At 40.6% G+C, this 26,468-nt stretch overlaps 2 protein-coding genes across 2 annotated transcripts; one reads left to right on the top strand and one right to left on the bottom strand.

The window, feature by feature from the left end:
- The first annotated feature begins 623 nt into the window (after positions 1-623).
- On the top strand, positions 624-10,159 carry LOC124253447. Its single transcript, XM_046687221.1, has 8 exons — positions 624-780; positions 2,708-3,797; positions 4,370-4,452; positions 4,687-4,735; positions 4,917-4,951; positions 7,797-7,875; positions 8,573-8,644; positions 8,987-10,159. Exons 2-8 carry the CDS (start codon positions 2,729-2,731, stop codon positions 9,712-9,714), a joined length of 2,115 nt encoding a protein of 704 aa, XP_046543177.1. The 5' UTR covers positions 624-780; positions 2,708-2,728; the 3' UTR covers positions 9,715-10,159.
- Positions 10,160-14,924: 4,765 nt separating this feature from the next.
- Positions 14,925-26,385, bottom strand: LOC124253464 (nucleoside diphosphate kinase 7-like). The gene is given in 10 exon segments (XM_046687245.1): positions 14,925-15,349; positions 16,107-16,214; positions 17,816-17,852; positions 17,854-18,124; positions 19,414-19,555; positions 20,970-21,231; positions 21,376-21,401; positions 22,027-22,200; positions 23,339-23,446; positions 26,267-26,385. Coding segments are annotated over 10 exon segments (1,164 nt in total). The 5' UTR covers positions 26,270-26,385; the 3' UTR covers positions 14,925-15,316.
- Between the last annotated feature and the right edge of the window lie 83 nt (positions 26,386-26,468).

Genomic DNA, 26,468 nt, shown 5'->3' with positions numbered 1-26,468 from the left:
GCATCTGGGTGTCCTTCCTTGGGAACCGTCCGTGACAACGGGTTTCTGGCATATCTAAAGCACATACTTTGGCACAGTTCTGAGGCTATTCGCTTCATACAACAGCAGCACCCCACCCAACCTTACAACACCCCACCTTGCTGTGCCTCTCCCGCCTAGCATTAGCATACCCCACCCAGCCCTAGCACACCCACCCAGCTTTAGCATACCCCACCCAGCCTTAGCACACCTCCAGCACACCCCACTCACCCCATCCACCCTAGCATTTCCACGCAGCCCTCTCCCACCACTTTCTATATTTGTACATATACATGAACACACACCCTGTTACGCATACCAACAGCTTGCAGGATAAAGGGGCGGTGGGGTACCCTAGTGGTTCAAGCGTTGGCTCGTCACGCCGAAGACCCAGGTTCGAATCCCCGCATGGGTACATGGTGTGAAGCCCATTTCTGGTGTCCCCCGCCGTGATGTTGCTGGAATATTGCTAAAAGCGGCGTAAAACCATACTCAGTCAGTCAGTCAGTGCAGGATAAAACATCTGCACAATAATAAACGCTACAGTACAAAAGCATGTAGCTGCGCATCCCAACACGGGAACCAGTTTACAACTGTAAGGTCACATTGACCTCAGCATAGCTGTTGAGCTGCCATGACATATGGCATGAGTAACCGTGTCATAAGCATGGCGTTGTGTTGAACAGTTGAACATATACAACAAAAGGACATAGTGATGTCTCTTCAATTCTGGCACAAGTTTGTACAGGTTACACGAAACTGGTAGGTATCTGTGTTCCTAAGGGAGGCTCTGTTGGAGCATGAAGGAAATGTGAGTGTTGTAGTCATGTGACTGTCTCACAAGTCTTGTCTGTTCATAGAGTCTTGTGCAGTGATTTTGTCATCACTTCAATGTGAATTTTGTCAATAACTTAATAGGCAGTGATTCATGATTCTTGAACAAGGGCATACATACTTAAGTGCCCAATGATAATATCCATGTTTGGATTTTGAGGCATCAATTCCGCTGCCCCCGATGATGTTCTCATTGTTAAACCCAGGACAGAGTTACTCCACAGCATGCCATCACGTATTACAGTCTCCCTTTAGGATTCTGGCTAGTTATTCCCCTGTGTCTGATGATATCACATATGGCAGTCTCCATTTAGGGACCTGGCTAGTTATCCCCCAGTGTCTGATGATATCACATATGATAGTCTCCCTTTAGGATTCTGACTAGTTATTCCACAGTGTCTGATGATATCACATATGACAGTCTCCCTAAGGATTCTGGCTAATTAATCCCCAGTGTCTGATGATATCACATATTCCAGTCTCCTTATAGGATTCTGGCTAGTTATTCCCGTGTGTCTGATGATATCACCTAAGATGGTCTCCTTATAGGATTCTGGCTAGTTATTCCCCTGTGTCTGATGATATCACCTAAGATGGTCTCCTTATAGGATTCTGGCTAGTTATTCCCCAGTGTCTGATGATATCACCTATGTTGGTCTCCTCATAGGATTCTGGTTAGTTATTCCCCAGTATCTAATGATATCACATATGATGGTCTCCTTATAGGATTCTGATTAGTTATCCCCCAGTGTCTGAGGATATCACCTATGATGTTCTATTTATAGGATTCTGGCTAGTTATTCCCCTGCGTCTAATGGTATCACATATGATGATCTCCTTATAGGATTCTGGCTAGTTATTCCCGTGTGTCTGATGATATCACCTAAGATGGTCTCCTTATAGGATTCTGGCTAGTTATTCCCCTGTGTCTGATGATATCACCTAAGATGGTCTCCTTATAGGATTCTGGCTAGTTATTCCCCAGTGTCTGATGATATCACCTATGTTGGTCTCCTCATAGGATTCTGGTTAGTTATTCCCCAGTATCTAATGATATCACCTATGATGGTCTCCTTATAGGATTCTGATTAGTTATCCCCCAGTGTCTGAGGATATCACCTATGATGTTCTATTTATAGGATTCTGGCTAGTTATTCCCCTGCGTCTAATGGTATCACATATGATGATCTCCTTATAGGAATCTGGCTAGTTATTCCCCTGTGTCTAATGGTATCACAAATGATGGTCTCCTTATAGGATTCTGGCTAGTTATTCCCCTGTGTCTAATGATATCACATATGATGGTCTCCTTATAGGATTCTGATTAGTTATCCCCCAGTGTCTGAGGATATCACCTATGATGTTCTATTTATAGGATTCTGGCTAGTTATTCCCCTGCGTCTAATGGTATCACATATGATGATCTCCTTATAGGAATCTGGCTAGTTATTCCCCTGTGTCTAATGGTATCACAAATGATGGTCTCCTTATAGGATTCTGGCTAGTTATTCCCCTGTGTCTAATGGTATCACATATGATGGTCTCCTAAAAGGATTCTGGCTAGTTATTTCCCTGTGTCTAATGGTATCACCTATGATGGTCTCCTAAAAGGATTCTGGCTAGTTATTTCCCTGTGTCTAATGGTATCACATATGATGGTCTCCTTATAGGATTCTGGCTAGTTATTCCTCAGTGTCTGATGATATCACCTATGTTGGTCTCCTTATAGAATTCTGGCTAGTTATTCCCCTGCGTCTATTGATATCACATATTATGGTCTCCTTTCTGTCTAGTTAATACCCAGGAGCTATGTAAGCTGTGTAAAAGACTAAGATTGTTATTTTTTACCTTCCAGAGTTTACAGTTGAACTGAAATATGGACCAGTTCCCCAAGTGCAGCATTTGCAAGCAACAGTTTTGCTACCAAGGACCACCACCCAGACTACTGCCATGTCTACACGCTGTATGTGACGTCTGCCATTCTGATTCGGAGACAGCAACATTGGAATGTTCATATTGTCATAAAGAATTTGATAAAGAACACAAGTTCCCAGAGGACAAAGTCAGGGCACGAGAGATCTTCCATCTGACTGTCCTTCATCAACCCTCCCAGTTGCTGTGCACGAACAGACAAGATGGGGGGCAGGCTGTTGTGTGGTGTATCCAGTGCGAGGCTTTGTTTTGTGAAAATTGTCAAGTGGCTCACAGTGATATGAAGATAACAAAAGGTCACAAAATTCAGACAATTGACCAATTGGCAAAAGATGGGATCACTGTGGAAGACAAGGATGCTATTTGCTCCACACATCAAAAGCCTGTTGCCTTCTACGATGCATCATGTGGAGTTATGATGTGTTTGAAATGTAAACGTGACGATCATGATGTCCAAGAAATCGATGAGGCATTTGAATCCAAACAACTTGAACTGAAAAACAAACATAATCAACTGTTAATCCATCAAGAATCCTTAAATGAGTCCATTCTACAGATCAACAGCATTGGAGAGAAGGTGGGTGAGAAATTCCATTCCTTGGAAATGTTGAAGGTTCACACAATGTCTGAGCTGAAGTCTTTGATTGACCAGAGAGAGAAGGAACTTGACCTTGACCTGAAGACCTGCGTTGAGCACATCCGACAAAGCACCAGGGATAGGCAGCAAGAACTGGAAACATCCCAGATCTCCCTGACAACCTCCCTGGACTACATAGAGAAGGCCTTGACCTTGACCCCTGTAGAGTACCTGGAGCTTCAGGCTACCATGATGCGGAGTGTGGACTCCTGTATGTCTGAGCATGTGTCTGCCATGAAGCAGCAGGAGGCAGCAGCAGCTGTGACGTTCTCCACACAGGGTCTCCAGAGTCTCAAGACTGACGTTGCCTCCTTTGGATGCTTCCTAACGGCGTTGGGCCGGGAGTCTCAGGCCTATGACCCACAGGACAGCCAAGGTCATTCTTCATCCTCTTGTTATGTCTAAATGTTTAGTGGAAATACAAATTATATTTAAGATATTAGACTAAGACAGCAGGGTACAAATGTAATTTGACATGGAAGTTTATCATACCCAGCATAAGTCTGTTTTTTTGACACAAGTAATAGAAAAATTGTGAGTGAGTTTAATTTTACTTCAGTATTCCAACAATATAACGACAGGGGACACCAGAAATGGGCTTCACACATTGTAGCCATGTGAGGAATCAAACCTGGTTCTTCGGTGTGACGACTGAATGCTTTAACCACTAGGCTACCCCACTGCCCCCCAAAATTGTGAATACTACTACGTGGGCTTCAGATAATTAAATCAACTTTCATCATTTTGGACACAGAAAAAAGATGTGCGATACATGGAATACAAATCCTTTCAATGAGAGATACATTAAATGTTCCCACAAATTTACCTGCCTCCAAATCTCGAATGATTGATTGTAACCCTCAATACACACAAGTGGCACCTGCCAATCACACAATTTGTTTACGTGTGATAATACCCTTATTGTACGTGCTTATATTTTGCATTTAGGTTCAACAAGGTATGAGTTCTTGCAGAGAGAGATTGAAGTTCTAAAGAGAAATAAACATGAGCTTGAGGAGAGGTTACTGATGGTGAGTGTCATAAAATAAAAATGTTTATTGCAGTTAAAAAGAAAACAATCATAAGTCAATATTTACCCAGTAATCATTGTTCATAAGTTGGAGTAAATTAGGTTTTGATTGTGTGTTGTTGCAAGCAATTTCTTGTATAGAGATTAAGAATGACGAGGGTACACTAACCCCCTGAAATTATGAGCTGCTATGTTTTAACAACTGAAATAAATATTATATTTGACATTTTTACAGACCGAGAAAATGATGAATGAAAAACTAACAGCTGAGGTGAAAAAGAAAGGTAATATATGTGGAAATGTGAAATCTTAAAAATTTAAGACATTTACAAATTGGGAATTGTGTTGTCACTTTTGAAACAAATGTCAGCCAAAATACGTGACATAAGAAACTTTGATTAAATCAATTTAATTATTTTGTTTTGACACATGAAATTTTTTAAGATTTAAAGGTATATATTTCAGATGATGCGATGAAACAGCTTCAAGCGGAAAAGGATGTAAGTATCTGGTTTGGACACAGTTCTTTGAATAGACGTGTATCAGCAGTAATTTCAGCACTAGTGAGTTAACATTTAATGATGCATCAGATGCATTGTTTCAGCCATATAGTGATGAGTGTTTTATCAATAACAGTCTACAGGGAGGGCATCAGCATTGTTTCAGCCATATAGTGATGAGTGTTTTATCAATAACAGTCTACAGGGAGGGCATCAGCATTGCTTCAGCCAAATAGTGATGAGTGTTTTATCAATAACAGTCTACACGGAGGGCATCAGAATTGTTTCAGCCATATTGTGATGAGTTTTATCAATAACGGAGGACATCAGCATTGTTTCAGCCATATAGTGATGAGTGTTTTATCAATAACAGTCTACAGAGAGGGCATCAGCATTGTTTCAGCCATATAGTGATGAGTGTTTTATCAATAACAGTCTACAGAGAGGGCATCAGCATTGTTTCAGCCATATAGTGATGAGTGTTTTATCAATAACAGTCTACAGGGAGGGCATCAGCATTGTTTCAGCCATATAGTGATGAGTGTTTTATCAATAACAGTCTACACGGAGGGCATCAGCATTGTTTCAGCCATATAGTGATGAGTGTTTTATCAATAACAGTCTACACGGAGGGCATCAGCATTGTTTCAGCCATAAAGTGATGAGTGTTTTATCAATAACAGTCTACACGGAGGGCATCAGCATTGTTTCAGCCATATAGTGATGAGTGTTTTATCAATAACAGTCTACAGAGAGGGCATCAGCATTGTTTCAGCCATATAGTGATGAGTGTTTTATCAATAACAGTCTACAGGGAGGGCATCAGCATTGTTTCAGCCATATAGTGATGAGTGTTTTATCAATAACAGTCTACACGGAGGGCATCAGCATTGTTTCAGCCATATAGTGATGAGTGTTTTATCAATAACAGTCTACACGGAGGGCATCAGCATTGTTTCAGCCATATAGTGATGAGTGTTTTATCAATAACAGTCTACACGGAGGGCATCAGAATTGTTTCAGCCATATTGTGATGAGTTTTATCAATAACGGAGGACATCAGCATTGTTTCAGCCATATAGTGATGAGTGTTTTATCAATAACAGTCTACAGAGAGGGCATCAGCATTGTTTCAGCCATATAGTGATGAGTGTTTTATCAATAACAGTCTACAGGGAGGGCATCAGCATTGTTTCAGCCATATAGTGATGAGTGTTTTATCAATAACAGTCTACAGGGAGGGCATCAGCATTGTTTCAGCCATATAGTGATGAGTGTTTTATCAATAACAGTCTACACGGAGGGCATCAGAATTGTTTCAGCCATATTGTGATGAGTTTTATCAATAACGGAGGACATCAGCATTGTTTCAGCCATATAGTGATGAGTGTTTTATCAATAACAGTCTACAGAGAGGGCATCAGCATTGTTTCAGCCATATAGTGATGAGTGTTTTATCAATAACAGTCTACAGGGAGGGCATCAGCATTGTTTCAGCCATATAGTGATGAGTGTTTTATCAATAACAGTCTACACGGAGGGCATCAGCATTGTTTCAGCCATATAGTGATGAGTGTTTTATCAATAACAGTCTACACGGAGGGCATCAGTATTGTTTCAGCCATATAGTTATGAGTGTTTTATCAATAACAGTCTTCACGGAGGGCATCAACATTGTTTCAGCCATATAGTGATGAGTGTTTTATCAATAACAGTCTACAGGGAGGGCATCAGCATTGTTTCAGCCATATAGTGATGAGTGTTTTATCAATAACAGTCTACAGGGAGGGCATCAGCATTGTTTCAGCCATATAGTGATGAGTGTTTTATCAATAACAGTCTACAGGGAGGGCATCAACATTGCTTCAGCCATATAGTGATGAGTGTTTTATCAATAACAGTCTACAGGGAGGGCATCAGATGCAATCCTAATAGTCATTGGTAATATAGATTTTAAGACCACGCAACCCTGTAAAAAATCAGAAATAAGTGAATGAATGAGTGAGTGAGTTTAATTTTACGCTGCAATATTCCAACAAAATCATGGACACCAGAAATGGTCCTCACACATTGGACCCAGAATGAATGAATGGACCAACCTATAAGTATACATCTAGTACAGGTACTTGATTCTGGGGTCATTGAGTTATGTACTCATGTACAACACTTGTGTTCATCTCAATTAGGTATCCTAATTCTTCTTTGTTCAACCAAATAATTTGTACTCACCTCACTCAAACTCAATTGGGTATTTTGCCATTTTCCATTAAATTTGAAAATATAGTAAAGTTTAAAAGTTGATGTTTGTTATTTATATTTGATCTGTAATATGAGACACGATAAGAAAGACTGCGAGTTGTCAAGTTCATGTCCTGACATAGAACCTCTCAATATACCTCAGTTATTTTATCTCTCCACCGGTACGCAAGCTAAGAGTTGACATTTTTGTGTGGACGCATGTAAGATCACAATTATTGAGTATTTACAAAAATTCAAACGTACTTGTACGCAATAGACTGAATAGAAATTCAGTTTTCACATAATATTTGCGTAATTTACGCAGAGATGCAGCTTATCTTTACCTCTGTAGTACTCTGGGATTCGAACTCACACTCACTGAGTAAGGCATCTAATCGCCAGCACAGAGAGTCAGTGCTGTCATCCACTTGGCCACATACTTTGTCTACCCCTCTGAGAAGTGTAAATTGTCAGGGCAGCCGTGGGGGGAAACTGTGAATACACTGTACTTCGCTGAGAAAGTGTAACCTCAAATATTATTTATGTAGCATTTCACATCTTTCCAAAAGGCATTGTGCATTTAATCCCATTATTGTTGTGTGTTTAGTCCACTGCCTCTCTCAGGAAGGAGGTGCAGAAGCAGCAAGCAACGATAGACACCTTTAAGACATTGGCAGAGAAAATAGGTGGGTATGGTTCTTGTTAATTTAGATGAAAGGAGCAGGTATGTGGAAACATACAGAAGAGTGAGTGAGCTTAGTTTGACGCCGCTCTTAGCAATATTCCAGAAATATATCACGACAGGGGACACCAGAAATGGGCTTCACATTGTACCCATGTGGAGAATCAAACCCGGGTCTTCGGCGTGATGAGCTAACGCTTTAACCACCAGGCTACCCCACTGCCCGACATACATAAGAGTGTCTATATTAACGTATCTCTATTCCTAATGATTGTGAAAGTATTGTAATGATTATGACAGCCTAACAGAGCATGTTTGTGTTTATGTGTGTAAAATGTGTTAGTGATTGATAATAATGGCAGATATGTAAGGTCTGTTTCAATCTGTGTCAAGTTAGTACTGGACAATATATAATTTATGTGTATCATTTTATTAGAAATTATCTTCAGCAACCCAAACTTGTCAGAAGAGGCGATTAGGTGGTTTGGCTCGTGCACTTGGGTGACACAAGTTATCATACCCCATTGTGTAGGTTGAATGCTCATGCTGTTGATCACCAGATTGTGTGGTCCAGACGTGATTATTTACAGACTGTCGCCATATAGCTTGAATGTTGCAGAGTCGGTCTTAAACACCAAAGAAATAAACAAACAATCAAACAAACAAACAAACAAATCATGGTGTATAACGACTTGTTTCAGGTGTGAGGCTGACCAGTGACTTGACCCTGGTCAGCAGCCAGTACACCAGCGATCGGCCTGTCAGACTCAACTGTAAGTATATACTGAACACCAAATAGTGATGGCACCAGGTGTCTGCAAAACAGTGAGTGTATCCTGTTCCACATCATGTTGACCACTGATGCATAAAATTTTGAAATGTCCTCTGCATATCGACCATGAAACATTTAAAATGTTTCAAAAGCTTTAATGATGCTTACAGTTGTTGCAATTCTTATGAAACACCATTTAATTCTAATTGTGCTGAAATTGTAAAAAGTCAAGCAAATCCATTGAATGAGAATAATCTAATTTCGTTCTTAGATTAGCTGTTGTACATTGTGCACCAATTCATGTATGGCACGTCACAGAAGTAGCATGTTTTTCTTTCAACAGGTGTTCCACTAAAGTTTGATGTATTGCGGGCAAACTTCAGTAAGGTTAGCGTCAGTGACAGATACATGGTCAACCAACCTGCCATGAATCCTCCACACACACACAGGAAGTTAAATAATTACAGCGGTACTTGTGGCTCCATGACCATTCCTTACATCTTGTCCTCAGAACCTATCGCTACATCTGGGTTCTACCAAGGTCAAGGTCAGCTTGTTCCCTCTCATGCCCATGCGACTTGTGACCCAACAGATCCCTACTACTTTCAAGTAAATGCTAAAATAACACAAGAAGCAATAATAGAAACATATATATTTCAAATTGGATTTTCTGAGCCATCTTTAGTTGATACACAAAAATATATAAGGTATAGAGACTCTTGTAGAACCAAACAATATGGACTGAGCATGGGCTACTGTTATACAAAAACCATATGCACAAAATGTTTTCCTACAATTTGTGTTGATCGCCCATTCAGGAATGAGCCAGGAGTGTCAATGGTGACGTATGGAGTGGTTTATGATCCAGTCAGAAGCAGAGCGACATTCATTGATGTCAACAATGAGAAGGTATTATGCTCAACTTCCTTTCAGTGTACCCACCTTCTCCCGATATTTGGCGCCCAGCAGAGCAAAGAGTTTAGAGTTGAGATGACCTTGATGGAGGTGAAGGACAGGGTCATCGGTGCAAGGTTACGTGAGGTCATCCAACGAGCGCTCCAAATGGAATGATGTGAATGAAGTTCTTGAAAGGCATTTAGAAGTTCAACGGACATGAATACATGACATGTTTTATGGATAACAACGTCTTCTTATTCTATATACGAGATTTCAGAGCTAATTCTTGCTCCTACATCAGGTGAGTGCTGAGTCAGTGCACAGAGTGAATATATAGAGACAAAATAGGTCTACACAACGCAAGATGGGAGAATACACAATGAAAAATATAATCACGAAGCCAATTAGATACTTAGGATTAATGTATATAGATAGCAATGTAATGTCAAAGCCAAGAGTGGGAGTGGGGGTGTTTATGTAAAAAGATAACATAATATGGAGGCAATTAGATGTATATATCTGTGCACTATATTGTTATCTGACTCAGCACTCACCTGATGAAGGAGCAAGAATTAGATCTGAAATGTTGTATTCAAGAATAATAAGAAGTTGTTATCCATAAAACGTGTCATTTATTATTGAGTTTATTACTATTAAGATGACTTCCAAGGACATCATTGAGTATTAGAATCTGCAGTTTACTGAGAAGTGTAATCCCACATATAACAGAGATGTTAGAATAGATGTCATCTGTATCCCTGGTGTAATGCACCTTGTGGAGTAAAGCAAGGATGTTTGATCTGACAGATGCTTTTTCCACTCTATATCAAAGATCTTGTTGACTCCCTATGTGAGCTGAACTGTGGCATTGATATCAATGAAAGAAATGTCAGTATACTGTTGTATGCAGATGATGTTGTTCTGATCGCACCCAGTGAGAAGAACGTTCAGTGTTTACTAGATGATGTAAACTCTTGGTGTCATTAATGGAGACTAAGTGTTAATCCAAAGAAGACCCAAATTTTACACTTCAGATCAAAGACTACAGTGCGTTCACAACACAAAATTTCGCTATTGGGAGTATGAATGTTGTGAATACAGTGACAATCATAAATATCTTAGACTCTGGTTAAATGAATTTTTAGATTTTACAGTTGTGATTAATGAGCTGGGAAAGTCCTTGGGACTCTATGTTCTAAATATTTTGACGCTGGTGCTTTAACCTTTGATATATTTACAAGTCTGTATGAGACCCTTGTGCAACCAATAACTCTATACGGTAGCGCCATCTGGGGTATGTATGAACACAAGTGTCTAAATACAATTCAAAATAGAGCCTGCAAATTCTTTCTGGGACTGGGACTGAACTCCTCTAATATTGCTGCAAGGGGTGACATGGGGTGGACCGCCAGTGTAACTAAACAGAGACTAGAAGAATACGGATTATTCGGACGCCTGAAGAATATGCCCTGTCATAGACTACCAAGTTGTATTCATGATTGGTCTCTCCACAGAAGTCATTCCTGAGAATAAATGTTTTAAACTATCTAACTATCTAATAAAACTCAATGTTTATGAGCAAATTAACAAATCTACAATAGACATAACACAACTTCGACGAGAGCTCATATCATTGACGAATACAGATTATTTTGTGATATCTGGGCTGGCCATGGCAACCCAAACGGAAATTAACTTCGTACATACCGCCTCGCCAAGAAAGATTTGAAGCCTGAAGCTTATGTTTTGTATAGGCCCATTCCCCGGCCCATAGACCCAATGTCTTCAAATTTGGTGACAGCCTACATTGGGGGATTATGCAGACACCAGTCGATTTGGGTGACCTTGACCTTATTTTCAAGGTCACCACGACACTTTGACCACTTTTCAAACTCTTGTTAACGCGATATCTCATGCACTGTTGTACCCAGTGTCTTCAAATTTGGTGACAGTTTACATTGGGGTATTACACAGACACCAGTTTATTTGGGTGACCTTGACCTTATCTTCAAGGTCAACACAATACTTTGACCGCTTTTTAAAGGCGATATCTCATAAAACATTGCATCCAATGTTTTCAAGTATGTTGACAGCCTACATTGGGTGATTATGCAGACACCAGTCATTTCAGGCATCTTGTATGTGACCCAAAAATAAAAAGTAGTAAATATAGATATTCCATTCTTTAGCGGCGGGGGACATTGCCACATCAGTGGCAAACACTTGTTTTGTATGTATGTATCTGTATCTATATACATGTATGTGCGTTTGTATGTATGTATGTAGGTACGTGTATGTGCGCACATGTAGTATGCGTCTTTTTATGAGAGTGTGCATGTGTGCGTACATCTCTGTCTGTTTTGGTATGTGTACGTGTGCGTAAGTAATATGTGCATTTGTATGTATGTGTGCATATATGTTTGTGTGTATATGCGTGTGTGTACGTGTGCATGTGTATATATATGTGCAGGTAGGTATGTACGTGTATGTATGCGGTGTGTGTGTATATATGCATGTTAGTATTTATGTGTGTTTAAGTATGTTTATATGTCTGTATGTTGTATGTTTATATGTCTGTATGTTGTATGTTTATATGTCTGTATGTTGTATGTTTATATGTCTGTATGTTGTATGTTTATATGTCTGTATGTTGTATGTTTATATGTCTGTATGTTGTATGTTTATATGTCTTTATGTTGTATGTATATGTCTTTATGTTGTATGTATATATGCATACCTGTACTTGTTCAGTTACTTTAAAATGTATACGTTCGTATGTTTGTAAATACTGTATGTTTATAATGTTTTTATTGGTTTTAGTAGTCTCTGTCAGGTGGTTATCTGTACTTTTAAACTTCACCAAAATGTTTGTATTATATGACAATGTACAGAACATGAGACTTAAATAAACATTATCTCTCTATAACATGTTACATGTAATCACTTTCAAAACAAAAAGCAATGTGTATTCATAGCTTTCAGCCGTGTGGGTTGTGCGATCCATGCAAATTTCATCTGTCAGAGGGTACATAAAGTATGTGATCTAGACTACCAGCAGTGTGTGTTGATGTTTGTAGAAGCTGTGGTGGATGGGTGGGTTAGATGGCTGACTTTGCCGGCGATTAGATACCTGATTTAGCGTGTGGGTTTGAATTCCATATGGGACTAAACACCCCAAAAGTATTAGAATCTGTTCTTTACTGAGAAAGTGTAATCAAATATAATGTAACATTATCAAACGAGCTCTCCAATAACTTGTTTAAGTGGCATTTAGAAGGTGGTATGATGAACAACAAGGAGAGTTCTATGGATATACACCTTCTTTAATATTATTGTGGGACAGAGAACTCTCCTTGTTGAGCTCTCCAATGAAAACATATTTCTTTTTCAACAAGCACAGTGATATGTAACATTTGAACAACACAAACAGCTTCTGTTACCTTTTTCCCTGAACATTCTTACTGTGATTGCAGATACATGTATCTTAACAGATTGCTTAGTTAATTCTGTGTGATTGTAGTGAAAAAAAGGATATTAGAACATCTCTTTAGACATTCTCCATGAATGACTGACTGCCCTGAATAGTCCATTATTCTGTGGGTAGGTATTTTTGTACCTTTGTTGTTTCATTAGTCATGATGGGAGTGAACCGTTTTCACTATTTGTGAAGAGCTAAAGAAGGGCATGAAGGCATTGTCACGTATAACTGAAGATGACGTCATCCATTGTTCATGACACCTTAATGTCAGGTCAGCAACACATCAACTGAGCTGGCGTCACATCTGGGGATCAGGAACCCCACATTTTCTTAGAAAAAAGACTGTGGGTAATATAGATGAGAGCCTAGTAGCAATGAGCTTATGAACTTAATTCTGAAAAACCCCAAATCCACATAACTCTTTGTTTTCATGGTAAACTTTGCAGTTGCAACAAGCAATGCCTGTAGACCATAAGGGTGACAGAGGGTTAAGGCACTTTCAAGATTATTGCATTTACTTTGTGATATGTGCCTGTGTCTGTGTTTGCTTGTACTAATCCAAACTATTGCCAGTTTTATATTGCTAGCCCACTGAGATAGCATACTGCTGTTTAACTTGGATCCAATACAGACACAGTATAATGGCTCTGAGCAAACTGGTCCTTGTTTCATTTGTTAATGGCCAGGCAGAAAACACAATCGACCTTCCAGTCTCCAGGTAGACACACTGCTGTCCACTAGATCACGTAGACACTGGAGACTGGAGAATGATGCAGGTTGGTTATCTTCACAAGCTGAGGCGAGTCAGTCTCAGCCATGGGCACAATGGTCAGGCAGCTTCAATTGATCAAAGTTTTATTCCAGTTAGAGTGAGTTTGTGATTATGGTTTTACACTGCTAAAAGCAATATAGCGGACCCATGAAATGGGATTAACACAGTGTATAGATTTAGGTAATTGAACAATTGGCATAACGGGCAAACACCAGCAGTTGGTGGAGCAGCACCATCACTGGGGGATGGTTATAAAACTGGCACGATCAACATCATATTGCACCATGAATCTGTATTGTGTATTGGCTTGAACTGTACAAATGATTCATAGTTGATGTTGTTGGCTATGAAATGTGTGCAGACATGTCTTTTTATTTATAAACATCACAGATGCCTATAACTGGCATAGTTCTGACAAGACCAAGGATTTGAACGTACACATAGTGTATCCTGGCACAACAAAGGGATGCCACTCTGTACAGTGACACATGCTCCTTTCGCCATCTTCTGGCAACACATCTGACAACAGCAATTCAAGTTACACTATTTCTATAAACATAGGCATCATATCTGAAACAGGTCTGGAGATTCTCTAGTTCCGACAGCACAGACCTAGCAATTGGAGACACCCTGAAGTCAGGTAGGCCAGGAGTCAAACAGTGTCAGGAAGGGGAAGCCCTAAAGTCAAACAGGACTAGAGATATGGGTTTCCTTGAGTCAAGCAGTTTGGGACTGGGATGCCCTCCTTTAAAGCAAGTAGGGTTCCAAAAGTCATTAAGATCTAAAAAGAGGGGTTCGCCTATAGTCTGACAGTTCAAGAGACAGGATACACCAACCTATAGTCTGAGACTTTTCCAGAGACAGGATACACCAAAGTGACACAGTCAAACCTGGAGAGATACTCTGGAGATAGGAATTCCCCTATAGTCAAAGAGGTCTGAGGTTTCCCATGTGATTCCCCTACAGTCAAACAGGTATGGAGATAGGAATGCCCCTATAGTCAAACTGGTCTGGAGAAAGGAGTTCCCCAACAGTCATACAGTTCTGGGGGATAGGATACCTTGACCCCAGCAGATGTAGAGCAAGGGGTGCTCTTGCAGATCCAACTCCACCAAAATCACAACGAAACACAGGTTTTCTACCATGTCTGTATTGTCTTCATATAAAAACATACATGTACTTTATGTTGGAATTAAAATACACCAGCTTTGTAAAACATCTGCAGATTCATGTACAATAAATAAAACCAGTGTTATGCAGATCTCTTGCATGTATGAAAGCGCCAAGCTGCTAGATCGCGAGGGGATATCCCTACGTTCACTACATGTTTTCCAACATGTCAAATACATTTAGGTACGTTCACTTCCAAACAGTTGACATGAAAATGAACAACCACCTTCAGGAAATGAATGTTCGTATTACAAGTTTCAGAATAATGTTAACAATCCATGAATTTACACGTTGGGTAACAAATTGAATATATCACAAGGTCTTTTGGGGATGATTTTTGGCGTCATATGGGATGATTAACGGCAAAGTATCTTGAAGAAATATTCCACCTGAAATAAACAAGAGCCAGGTGAAAGTCTTATATACATGACTTGGTGCAAACAAGCAGTTTTCAAGTGACACCATATCAATCTGGACAGAACTGTACCAGTATGATACATCTGGATTGGAGTCCGCCACTCACAGTTGTACATATATGCTGACTGTCAGGACAGACTTGCCCCGAAAATCTAGTATCCTAACCATCAGGGATTATCAATTGTGTCAGTGTTGGCAAGTATTGATATATTTCATATCAAAAGAGGGTTATATTCTACTCCTCAAAAAATCATTCTTCATACTTTTCCAATTACACAGTTATGTGTTTTCTTAACCACAAAAAGTAAAAGCTAACCAGCTTCGGTAGCAGAGAGACGTCATGTCAACTGATGACGTCACAATGGTGATGCCATTTCATGCCAGTGATACTTCATCCTAGGAGATATAGCCAGTTTATTACTGATCATGTGTTTAATGCTGCAGCATATTATAATAGCTGCATGCCAGCAGCCTGTATACAATCAACTTGGGACTATACAATCTAGTGGTTAATATTATGATCAACAATCCATTCAAACAGCACATTCTAACATTCACACAACATCAACGAAGTCAACAAGTTTTCTTGTATTACAAGCATAGGTTGCTAGGGACCCATTCTAACCCAGAACCCTCATATATGATGTTAGAAATACTTCATGGTATGGACGGCTCTGAGGGCAAACAGCACCTTCTATTCAACCCTAGAATGGCACTGAAGCCACTTACCTCAAGGAGGCCATCTTCAGGCAAGTCCGTACAGTGGACAGCGTTGCATACTTTGTCCGTCCCAAACAGAGCCCGCAGTGTCCGTGGTCGCAGGTGACGTGCAATCTCCTGGAAACCATAACACACAGTTACACATTCAGCTGGATTACATTATTACTCTTTTTCATTATGTATATACAGAGAATGAATTTATCTAGGATTCCAAACAAAGCTCTCATGACAGATAAATTGAGAAAATGTATCTGCATTTAAGATAAGGATTTCTTGAAATTTCATGTTTCCTTATTTCAAAGAATGAATTAATCATTCAGTGCCAGCATGTAAAAGTAAACATTAAGGTCTCTTCTGTTTCATTGATCCTGTTATCAGACCAATGCATTAACCATTAACCCATGTGCAGAGGTGCCAGATTATACTGTATGAGTACACAGGCACTTATTAAGTTTTAACAGCGTTGATGTTGACTCTCATTTGAACAGCACTTCAGTTACAGCATTGGTCAGCACCTCCATGTGGGAGAAAAGCGTGAAGATTTTGGCCCAGTTTCACACAAAACACTCAGATGATCGTCACTCCCAAAATATAACACTGACAGTTATGTCACTGTGATTCCTTAAGGAATGAGACCAAGGACCTAGACTTTTGTGGATGGTGTTGGTAAAGCTCGGATACAGTCGTGCCCGGTTTATCCGAACCTCAGATATCCGGAAAACTCGCCTTCCGAACAAAAATTCCTCAAAACGAATTCACAATGTTATAAAACTACTCACTTATCCGGAAATCTGGTCATTATCACATACAAAACGCTAAATTATATGCATATTTTTTCTTGTATATCCGGATGGCTGAGCACGTGTCAGTAAAGTTTACACACACATTTTACAGAGGGCTTTGCGTGCCCTAACATAAAAGAATTCGGCAGTCTTTGAAGCATGAGAGGATTAACTACCTGTAATTAGCGAGCTATTAAGGTGACACTGAGTTAACTTTGAGTTGTGATTGGAAAGGCTAGAAGTCACCGTTGTTTTGGTAGTGACTTTAATCCGGAAGTTTATGTTAGATGTTAGGTACAGGAACAATGCGAACGCGTGGATGACATCAGAACTGTTTCGTGATTGGTTGCTAGCATTTGACAGACAGATGCATGTACAGCTTTGTTCGCACCTGTTATTGACTTGACTACTTTATTTGACAAGATGTGATTTTATGTATGGATTGTTATGTGTTGATGTCTTATCAATAAAGATTACGTCTGAGGTCTATTATCTTTGTATGTCTTTTTACATATGGTCCGTGGTTCAGATATCCGGAAATTCGTTTATCCGGACAATTTCAAGAAAAACATAAGTGTCCGGATAAACGGGGCACGACTGTATTAACAAGTTAACTCAGGATGTCTGAAGCCATGATCAGAGGATCCTGACACCAAAGGGACACAACCCTTCACAGCATATAGCTGCAACTTGGATGACTGCCCCCCTTGCCCAAGTGATCCTTACAGGTAACCCTCACTCATACATCCAGTTAACCCTGACCTAACACCACACAGTTTGTTTGAGCAGACGGCATGGAATAAAGCCATTCTTCATCCATTTGGTCAATTATCTCATCCCCAGAAAGGTATTGAACTGTCATTGGAAAAATCTGGATCCTACTCACATTGTGACAGCTTTGAGAACATTCTCACTGGAATAAAAGGAGCAACTCACAGGATCTGCGGGTCCAGCCATCTCTCGGAACGTTTTAGGTGCATCCTGGAGCACGAACTTCAAGTGCGATGCAGGGCCCTGACGTTAGCTCGGCCACCATACCATTGTATTCCTGGACAACGCCTTTGTACACCTCATAGAACTCCTCCGCATTAGCCTTCTGCATGTGGAACATCTCGATGGCCGTGACTTCAAACCCTGCATCGGTGATGCCACTGATCACCTTCCCAGCAATACCTGTATGTACAGATAAAGTGTATGAGTAAATCGTTCTGTCTTGGAATGGGATGCCAGGGATGGCTTCATCGGCTGCATGAAACCATGAGCCTGATGGGGCGAGGGACAACAGTATGTGAGTCTAACGCTGTGTCCAGGCAGATCATACCACAAGTCTGGGATGCCAGGGATGGCTTCGTCGGCCGCATGGAACCATGAGCCCGATGGGGCGGGGGACAACAGTATGTGAGTCTAACGCTGTGTCCAGGCAGATCATACCACAAGTCTGGGATGCCAGGGACCTATTGGCTGCGTCGGCCGCATGGAACCATGAGCCTGATGGGGCGAGGGACAACAGTATGTGAGTCTAACGCTGTGTCCAGGCAGATCATACCACAAGTCTGGGATGCCAGGGACCTATTGGCTTCGTCGGCCGCATGGAACCATGAGCCTGATGGGGCGAGGGCAGGCAGATCATACCACAAGTCTGGGATGCCAGGGATGGCTTCGTCGGCCGCATGGAACCATGAGCCCGATGGGGCGGGGGACAACAGTATGTGAGTCTAACGCTGTGTCCAGGCAGATCATACCACAAGTCTGGGATGCCAGGGACCTATTGGCTTCGTAAGCCACATAGACCCATGAGCCCGATGGGGCGGGGGACATTTGGCAGAATATATAACCAATGAAACAAGTATAAACATCAAAGAAAAACACTCATGGTTGTCGTATGTTCCAGGTCAACCACAAAATTACGGTAACTACATGTCAAGAGTGAGTGAGTGAGTGAGTTTAGTTTTACGCCGCACTCCGCAACATTCCAGCTATATGGCGGTGGTCTGTAAATAAAAGAGTCTGGTCAGACAATCCAGTGATCAACAGTATGAGCATCGATCTGCGCAATTGGGACTGACTGACTGAGTTTGGCTTTACGCAGCTTTTAGCAATATTCCAGCAACATCACGGCGGGGAACACCAGAAATGGGCTTCACACATTGTACCCTGTCAACCAAGTCAGCGAGTCTGACCACCTGATCCCGTTAGTTGCCTCTTACGACAAGCATGGGTTACAGAAGATCAATATTCTAACCCAGACCTTCACTGTTAGGTGTCAAGAACATAATATAGGTTAGCGAGTGTAGTTTTACGCCACTTTTAGCAGTATTCCAGCAATATCCCAGCAGGGTACACCAGAAATGAAGTTTTACACATTGCACCCATGGGGAATCAAACCCGGTCAATATCCGAGCAGCTTTAACTACAAGGCTACCCCACTGCCTCTGAAAATGGAAGCTACTTGAATGGATTGCAGTGAAAGGGAGATATTGGGAGATAAAGGGTCTGCACAGTTTGAGTTAATGTCATGTTTGTGGGTACCTGACAACTGCTTTGATGACACAGCAGGTACAGTCCTGGAAGACGGCTGCCTCGACTGGGGCCTGATGATGGGAAGAAGAACTCCAGCTCTGCAGTGATGATACCATACTGAGCCCTGATACTCAACAACATGTAATGTCTGTTCCCCTAGTCATTGTTGTGCCATACTGAGCCCTGATACTACTGTTATCTGTTCCCCTACCTGTGCCATACTGAGCCCTGATACTGTTGTCTGTTCCCCTACCTGTGCCATACTGAGCCCTGATACTGTTGTCTGTTCCCCTACCTGTGCCATACTGAGCCCTGATACTGTTGTCTGTTCCCCTACCTGTGCCATACTGAGCCCTGATACTGTTGTCTGTTCCCCTACCTGTGCCATACTGAGCCCTGATACTGTTATCTGTTCCCCTACCTGTGCCATACTGAGCCCTGATACTGTTATCTGTTCCCCTACCTGTGCCATACTGAGCCCTGATACTGTTATCTGTTCCCCTACCTGTGCCATACTGAGCCCTGATACTGTTGTCTGTTCCCCTACCTGTGCCATACTGAGCCCTGATACCTGTGCCATACTGAGCCCTGATACTGTTGTCTGTTCCCCTACCTGTGCCACTGAGCCCTGATACTGTTGAGCCCTGATGCTGATACTGTTGTCTGTTCCCCTACCTGTACCAAACTGAGCCCTGATACTGTTGTCTGTTCCCCTACCTGTGCCATACTGAGCCCTGATACTGTTATCTGTTCCCCTACCTGTGCCATACTGAGCCCTGATACTGTTGTCTGTTCCCCTACCTGTGCCATACTGAGCCCCTGATACCTGCCATACTGTTCTGATTTATCTGTTCCCCTACCTGTGCCATACTGAGCCCTGATACTGTTGTCTGTTCCCCTACCTGTGCCATACTGAGCCCTGATACTGTTGTCTGTTTACCCCCTACCCTACCTGTGCCATACTGAGCCCTGATACTGTTATCTGTTCCCCCTGTACCTGAGCCCATACTGAGCCCTGATACTGTTATCTGTTCCCCTACCTGTGCCAAACTGAGCCCTGATACTGTTGTCTGTTCCCCTACCTGTGCCATACTGAGCCCTGATACTGTTATCTGTTACTGAGCCCTGATACCTGTGCCATACTGAGCCCTGATACTGTTATCTGTTCCCCTACCTGTGCCATACTGAGCCCCATCTGTTCCCCTACCTGTGCCATACTGAGCCCTGATGCTGTTGTCTGTTCCCCCACCTGTGCCATACTGAGCCCTGATACTGTTATCTGTTCCCCTACCTGTGCCATACTGAGCCCTGATGCTGTTGTCTGTTCCCCTACCTGTGCCATACTGAGCCCTGATACTGTTATCTGTTCCCCTACCTGTGCCATACTGAGCCCTGATACTGTTGTCTGTTCCCCTACCTGTGCCATACTGAGCCCTGATACTGTTATCTGTTCCCCTACCTGTGCCATACTGAGCCCTGATACTGTTGTCTGTTCCCTACCTGTGCCCTGAGCCATACTGAGCCCTGATACTGTTATCTGTTCCCCTACCTGTGCCATACTGAGCCCTGATACTGTTGTCTGTTCTTCCCTACCTGTGCCATACTGAGCCCTGATGCTGTTGTCTGTTCCCCTACCTGTACCATACTGAGCCCTGATGCTGTTATCTGTTCCCCTACCTGTGCCAAACTGAGCCCTGATGCTGTTGGGAGCCTCGCATCTTGCCACAGTGGGGTCTGTGGGTCCGATTGCATCTCTCCATTTCTGTATAGCATCCTCGCCAACCAGCTCCAGAGCGATGACAGGACCACTTGTTACATAGTTCAGCAGTGCACTGGAATGTAGCCAAGGCAAGCTTACTGAATACATTGTTGAAGTTACTATAAGCACATACATGATCTTAGGTGCTTACCAATACAATACACATATAACATACATTAAAACTAATACACTCTACTTGTGAACATATCAAACTCACTCTAAGAATGGTTTCCCTTTGTGCTCCTGGTGCATGCACACACACATCTGTGTCATCCAGAATTTGCTGCCTTCTTGACAGCATCTTGATACAGAGTGGTAGTGTATGGTGTAGAAACAAAATATATAAAGATAACAAAAGAATTCCCATCTTATTTAGAACTGTAGTTTTGAAGGGTTTTCTAAAGGGGTCTTCCAGATTGAGTGAGTGAGTGAGCGATGAGCGAGTCTTAATGCTGCTAATGCCACCATAAATTTAGCCACAATTTAACACTAATTAACTGTTTCAGAAAGACAATTTGGCAATTCAAGTTCTTAAAGAAATACTGAACTGAACATTATGATTATAACAATTAGTCCCTTATCTATAGCGGTAAAGACTGATAAAATGATTTTCAGCAACCAATCAGAGACCTTATATCACTGGGCAATGGATATTTCAACCCTATATTGAAAGCATGGCTCTTGTTGTCAATGTAGGCCCACTGCAAATTGCTGCAAGTTGCTAGTGCTTTAATAATGTGCAAAGTGTATGCATGGACATTTTATGCAAAAATGAAATTGGAAGGAGAACACGCACAATTGTACGATCAAAGTTGTAAATTTTACACCCAAAGCATGATGCACAGTATCTGTGTAAATCCTGGCACACATACTTCTCCTTCTTGTTGGAGAGCCTGTTCCTGGTGTAGACGTCGGAGTAGTCCTTGATAACAATCTGTCGCCCCAGAATGTTGAGTGTACTGCCGATGTACAGGTCACTCAGCTCAATAGGACTATCCCTCAGACTGGTTTTGAGGTAAGTCTTTCGCGTCTTGATGCAATACTGGGAGAACATATTTGGGTATTAATGAACCTAGGAGTCACATTTGGTCATGAACATTACATTGATGACAATAGCAAATAGTTAACCACTGATAGTAAACATCAATAAATGCTATCAACAGACCAAAGGTTTAGTACTGAGACAAACTGCAACTAGCAGAAATGGGCAGGTCTGACGAGGATATTGTAACTAAGGGACATAACTCTGTAGCACGTTGTTAGACTGGCTTTCAGACAGACGTTGACACTCTCATTCATCACTAGGGCTGGGACGATTCACCGATACATCGTGATACATTAAAGTTTGATACAGCTATTGTATCGTAGACTGGTGTATCGATACAAAACGATACACAACTTTTTTTCAAAACAGTATTATCTTTAACATGATAAAGTACATATTTAGAGAAAAATACACAAGTATGATAGAGTTACTTGTTTATTTATCACAATAGTGTTATTGTTATACACAATTACCTTGAAATAAATCAGAAAGCAAATAAGCATGAGTCAGGATAAGGAAAATAAATCATTTTAAATCTTAATACAGTGTCATTCTTTCAAGGTGTATGTATAGTGATATGTATCGTATCGCAGGTAAAATATCGCTATATGTATCATATCGTGACATACTGTATCGCCCCAGCCCTATTCATCACTGCTGCTTAAATGCATGGATACCAAAGGATTGACTGTTATTATGTCTACACGAACAGACAAAGCAAATCAGAGCACCTGTCTGAATACACAATTAGTATATATAATTCATTTCTCAATCAAATATTGGATATCATCTTAAACATGTTTGAAAAAAAAAAAAATTCAGCAGTATTGCTCTGCCGGTAACAGAATCTCACACTATCACCACTGGTTCTTCATAGTATTTGTACTTAATTCTAAAAACCTTTCATCCAAATTTCAAGCTGACTATTCATCTGTTAACTTAGCTACTAGTCTGAAGACTGAGTCCAGTCAAATTCTGTGAGAGTTAGTAGGATTTACTAACACAAGGCCATATGATAACACTCAAATGTACTGAACATGAAGCTAGGAGCTAAGTTCATTAAGGTGGGGGACTCAAAGTGTTTCGCACAAGCTGCTATTTGCAATTACAGGAACCAGAATTACTAGTGAATTACCATTTCAATTCCCTTTGTGCTGACATAGTATGTGAAAATGAACTGTCTGATGCGAGCCGCCTGCTCCTCGTTCCACTCAACCAGGAAACAAAACCTGTCTTGGTCAGTCTGAAACACATAATACACACAACCATAACCAAAACAAGATTCCAGAATATGAACAACGATTAAAAGACAAAAACAGGAACATTAACTTGTAGCACATTTGATGTGTGTCAGTGGCAGCTTGGATCTGTTTTGGTTAATTGTGGGTTGACAGCAGATTGATTACTGTTACCAACGTACAAAACTGGTACATGTGCATCTTACAGCACACATATCATGTTTGTTGGTTGCTTTCGATATAGCAGCACACTGCCACTAAAGCTTAGAAACCAATACTAACGAGTCCGTGCACATCCTTAAATAGTCAGTGGTAGTCATTAACTTAGGATGTCAGAAACAAGCATTAACACTTCACTGTTACAATACCACTATGTTGTCACCAGCAGAAAACAAGTTACAGGAGTTCCACTAACACCAAGGCTAAATGACCACACCTAAAAATTTAATACTGCCACAAACCACCAGCGACAAATTATCATATAGATAAATTATGCATTTGTGTTGTTTCATAGCTTTTCCAATTGATATCAAACATCTTCAACAGTAGACATCCTCTCTGCACACAGATTGCAGCAGGTCTGGTGAAGCTATTGCCGACACAGCATACAGGACTGTCACACTAATCTATGCTGATTGTTCACATGAGTTTGGGTTCACATATTCCAAACTTAACAGCACTAGTCAAACCCATCACACTCACCATTCAGTGTGGGCAATGAACACATTTTACAAAAGTTTTGAGAAGACAACATACAGCTGGTCAAAGTCAGTCTTGAAGAGGACTGTTACAATTCACTCATGTCTCTTATCTCATGAATTCAACTTGTTCTTCATGTTCACTAGAATCAAAATATTTACAGTTTACTAAAATCATTCTTTCGTACTTCAATGTGTCTGTTATTTATCAAAGTACATTGTGCAAAATGGAATATACACAAGCCAAACAGTATTGTGACATCTGTCAGTCACCAAAGCCCCCTTATTGTACTGTCAACTTAAAACATTTGACAGACAGACAATACTTTATTACCTTAAAAGGAATTCGTTTTGGTTCACAGAGCTTGACAAAAATACAAATGAATAACAACTTAAAATATGACACTGCTAAAAACATAAAAATATATGAATATGTGCTTAAATACAAATAAATGAATAAGATGAAAACTGGACATTCAACATTTGTTTAAAATTGCAATACTTTGAGGTACAAAAGATGTTCGAGCTCGTTTAGTCTTGGTGATTGGCACTGTATAGCGGCGACCCGAAGGTAAAAGCTTATACTCTAGATTTAAAAAATGTGTTGTGTCATTAATGACTTTTTCAGTTGTTGAAAGTACTTGCCGCTCATAGAGAAGTGAAAGATTATCGAAAGTAACCCCGGCTATTTTACTAGCTGTATTTACAATTTTGTTAAATTTTTATTTGTTTTTGACTGAAAGAGACTCGAACCAGCACTGAGAAGAAAAAGTATTATGAAGAGCATCATATGTTACAATCTATTGCTTGTTTACTTAAATAAAAACATCTCTGAAATGTTTCAAGCTTAGCAATTACAAGACGTTTTTGTTAGTGTAATTCCTTAATAATAAACATTATAGAGTATTCATGAATAAATATTGTATTAATTAATCAACATTTGTGATTATAATGTATTTGTTGCAGCCCTAGTATTGAAGTATTTATTACAGAAGCATAGTACAGGCAACATACACAATTTTCACTACTGATCAAAGTATATTGTAAATTGTTTGGATTACATATGTTACGATGTGTTTATTTCCCATATGGGAAGGAGGACACAGGGTAGTATTTTTCATGTAAGTTCCAAGGGAGGTTACAACTTTTGGTGAACGTAGGGATATGAGGATTCCCCACATCGTGGGTTTCCTTATAGAGAATGCTGTTTTCATTTTAACGTTTTTTAGATCGAAAACTGATATGGGTTAATAACAACAATAACCAACTTGTGACAGGGAATGACAAATTATCTTATTTTATAGTTTTTCACGTGGACGTTTTGAAGAGTGGCAGCTTAGACCTGTTTCCTCCAAAATAACTATTCTGTGTTCATGCTAACAGACGTTTGACACTAACACTGGCCCTCTGGTCCTAGTCTAGTAGTAAAATGAAATAGATGGTCTTTTTGTGGTCTGGTGATATTTTGGGAATGAAACAAAGTAATTGATACTCATACAATTATAATGATTATGATAACAGTGATAGATTGACTCTTCATGGCACAGTGGTAACCTGTCTGAATGGTTCCTCATTCCACTTGTGCACACTTACTTGTATAAATCATCTGATTTCAGTGTGAGGTACTAATGGATGTGTTACACATGCTATCTGGGAAAAGGTCAACTGACTGAAGTTGTAATTTGGGCCTGCTAATTTAGAATGATGTAATACCATTTACTACCCTTTGTTCAGTACCGTTGAGTCTAGTAGATATTCAATAGGACCAGCAGATCGTTCACTGTGTTGGTCCTAAGGAGCACTGACACGTTTTGTCCAGTGTCAACCAGTGGCACTGTTCGCTATTACCACAAGCACTACTGCTTGTTGCTAAACGGCTACACGTAAGGGAAAATGTCTTTTGAATATCATATCAACTTCCAATGAATATTTCTTTTGTATGATAACAAGCGTAAATAACCCGTTTGTGTCCCCGTGTGTAGACTTATTAGCAAATGTAGAGTGACATATTCAGTCTCTAGTTGGACAGTATTTGCGAACGTCGTTCATGTCAAAGAATAAATATCAGCCAAACTATAAAAAGGGAAGGGTTTGTTTCGTTACGTAAAAAATCCATGTTCAACTTACCATAATTATTCCGAATATCACCGGCAAAATACGTTGCAGACCGTCGTCAACTGTTAGTTATCCCTTGAGATCACCGCTTTTTCTGTTGTTGTAGCAACACGCCAGGTCGTTGTCATTTGAAAGGCGAAACACGATTGGTTACTCTGATGTAAAGGAAATCTTAATGTCATATCCGGTGTGTAACTTCCGGGGGATATCCAGC

This window comes from Haliotis rubra, unplaced genomic scaffold (assembly GCF_003918875.1).
Source record: "Haliotis rubra isolate DU_JTF1 unplaced genomic scaffold, ASM391887v1 Scf540, whole genome shotgun sequence".
In the NCBI taxonomy this organism is placed as follows: Eukaryota; Metazoa; Mollusca; class Gastropoda; order Lepetellida; family Haliotidae; genus Haliotis; species Haliotis rubra.
Note: the sequence above shows the minus strand (reverse complement) of the source record. Positions and strands in the feature narration are given on the sequence as shown.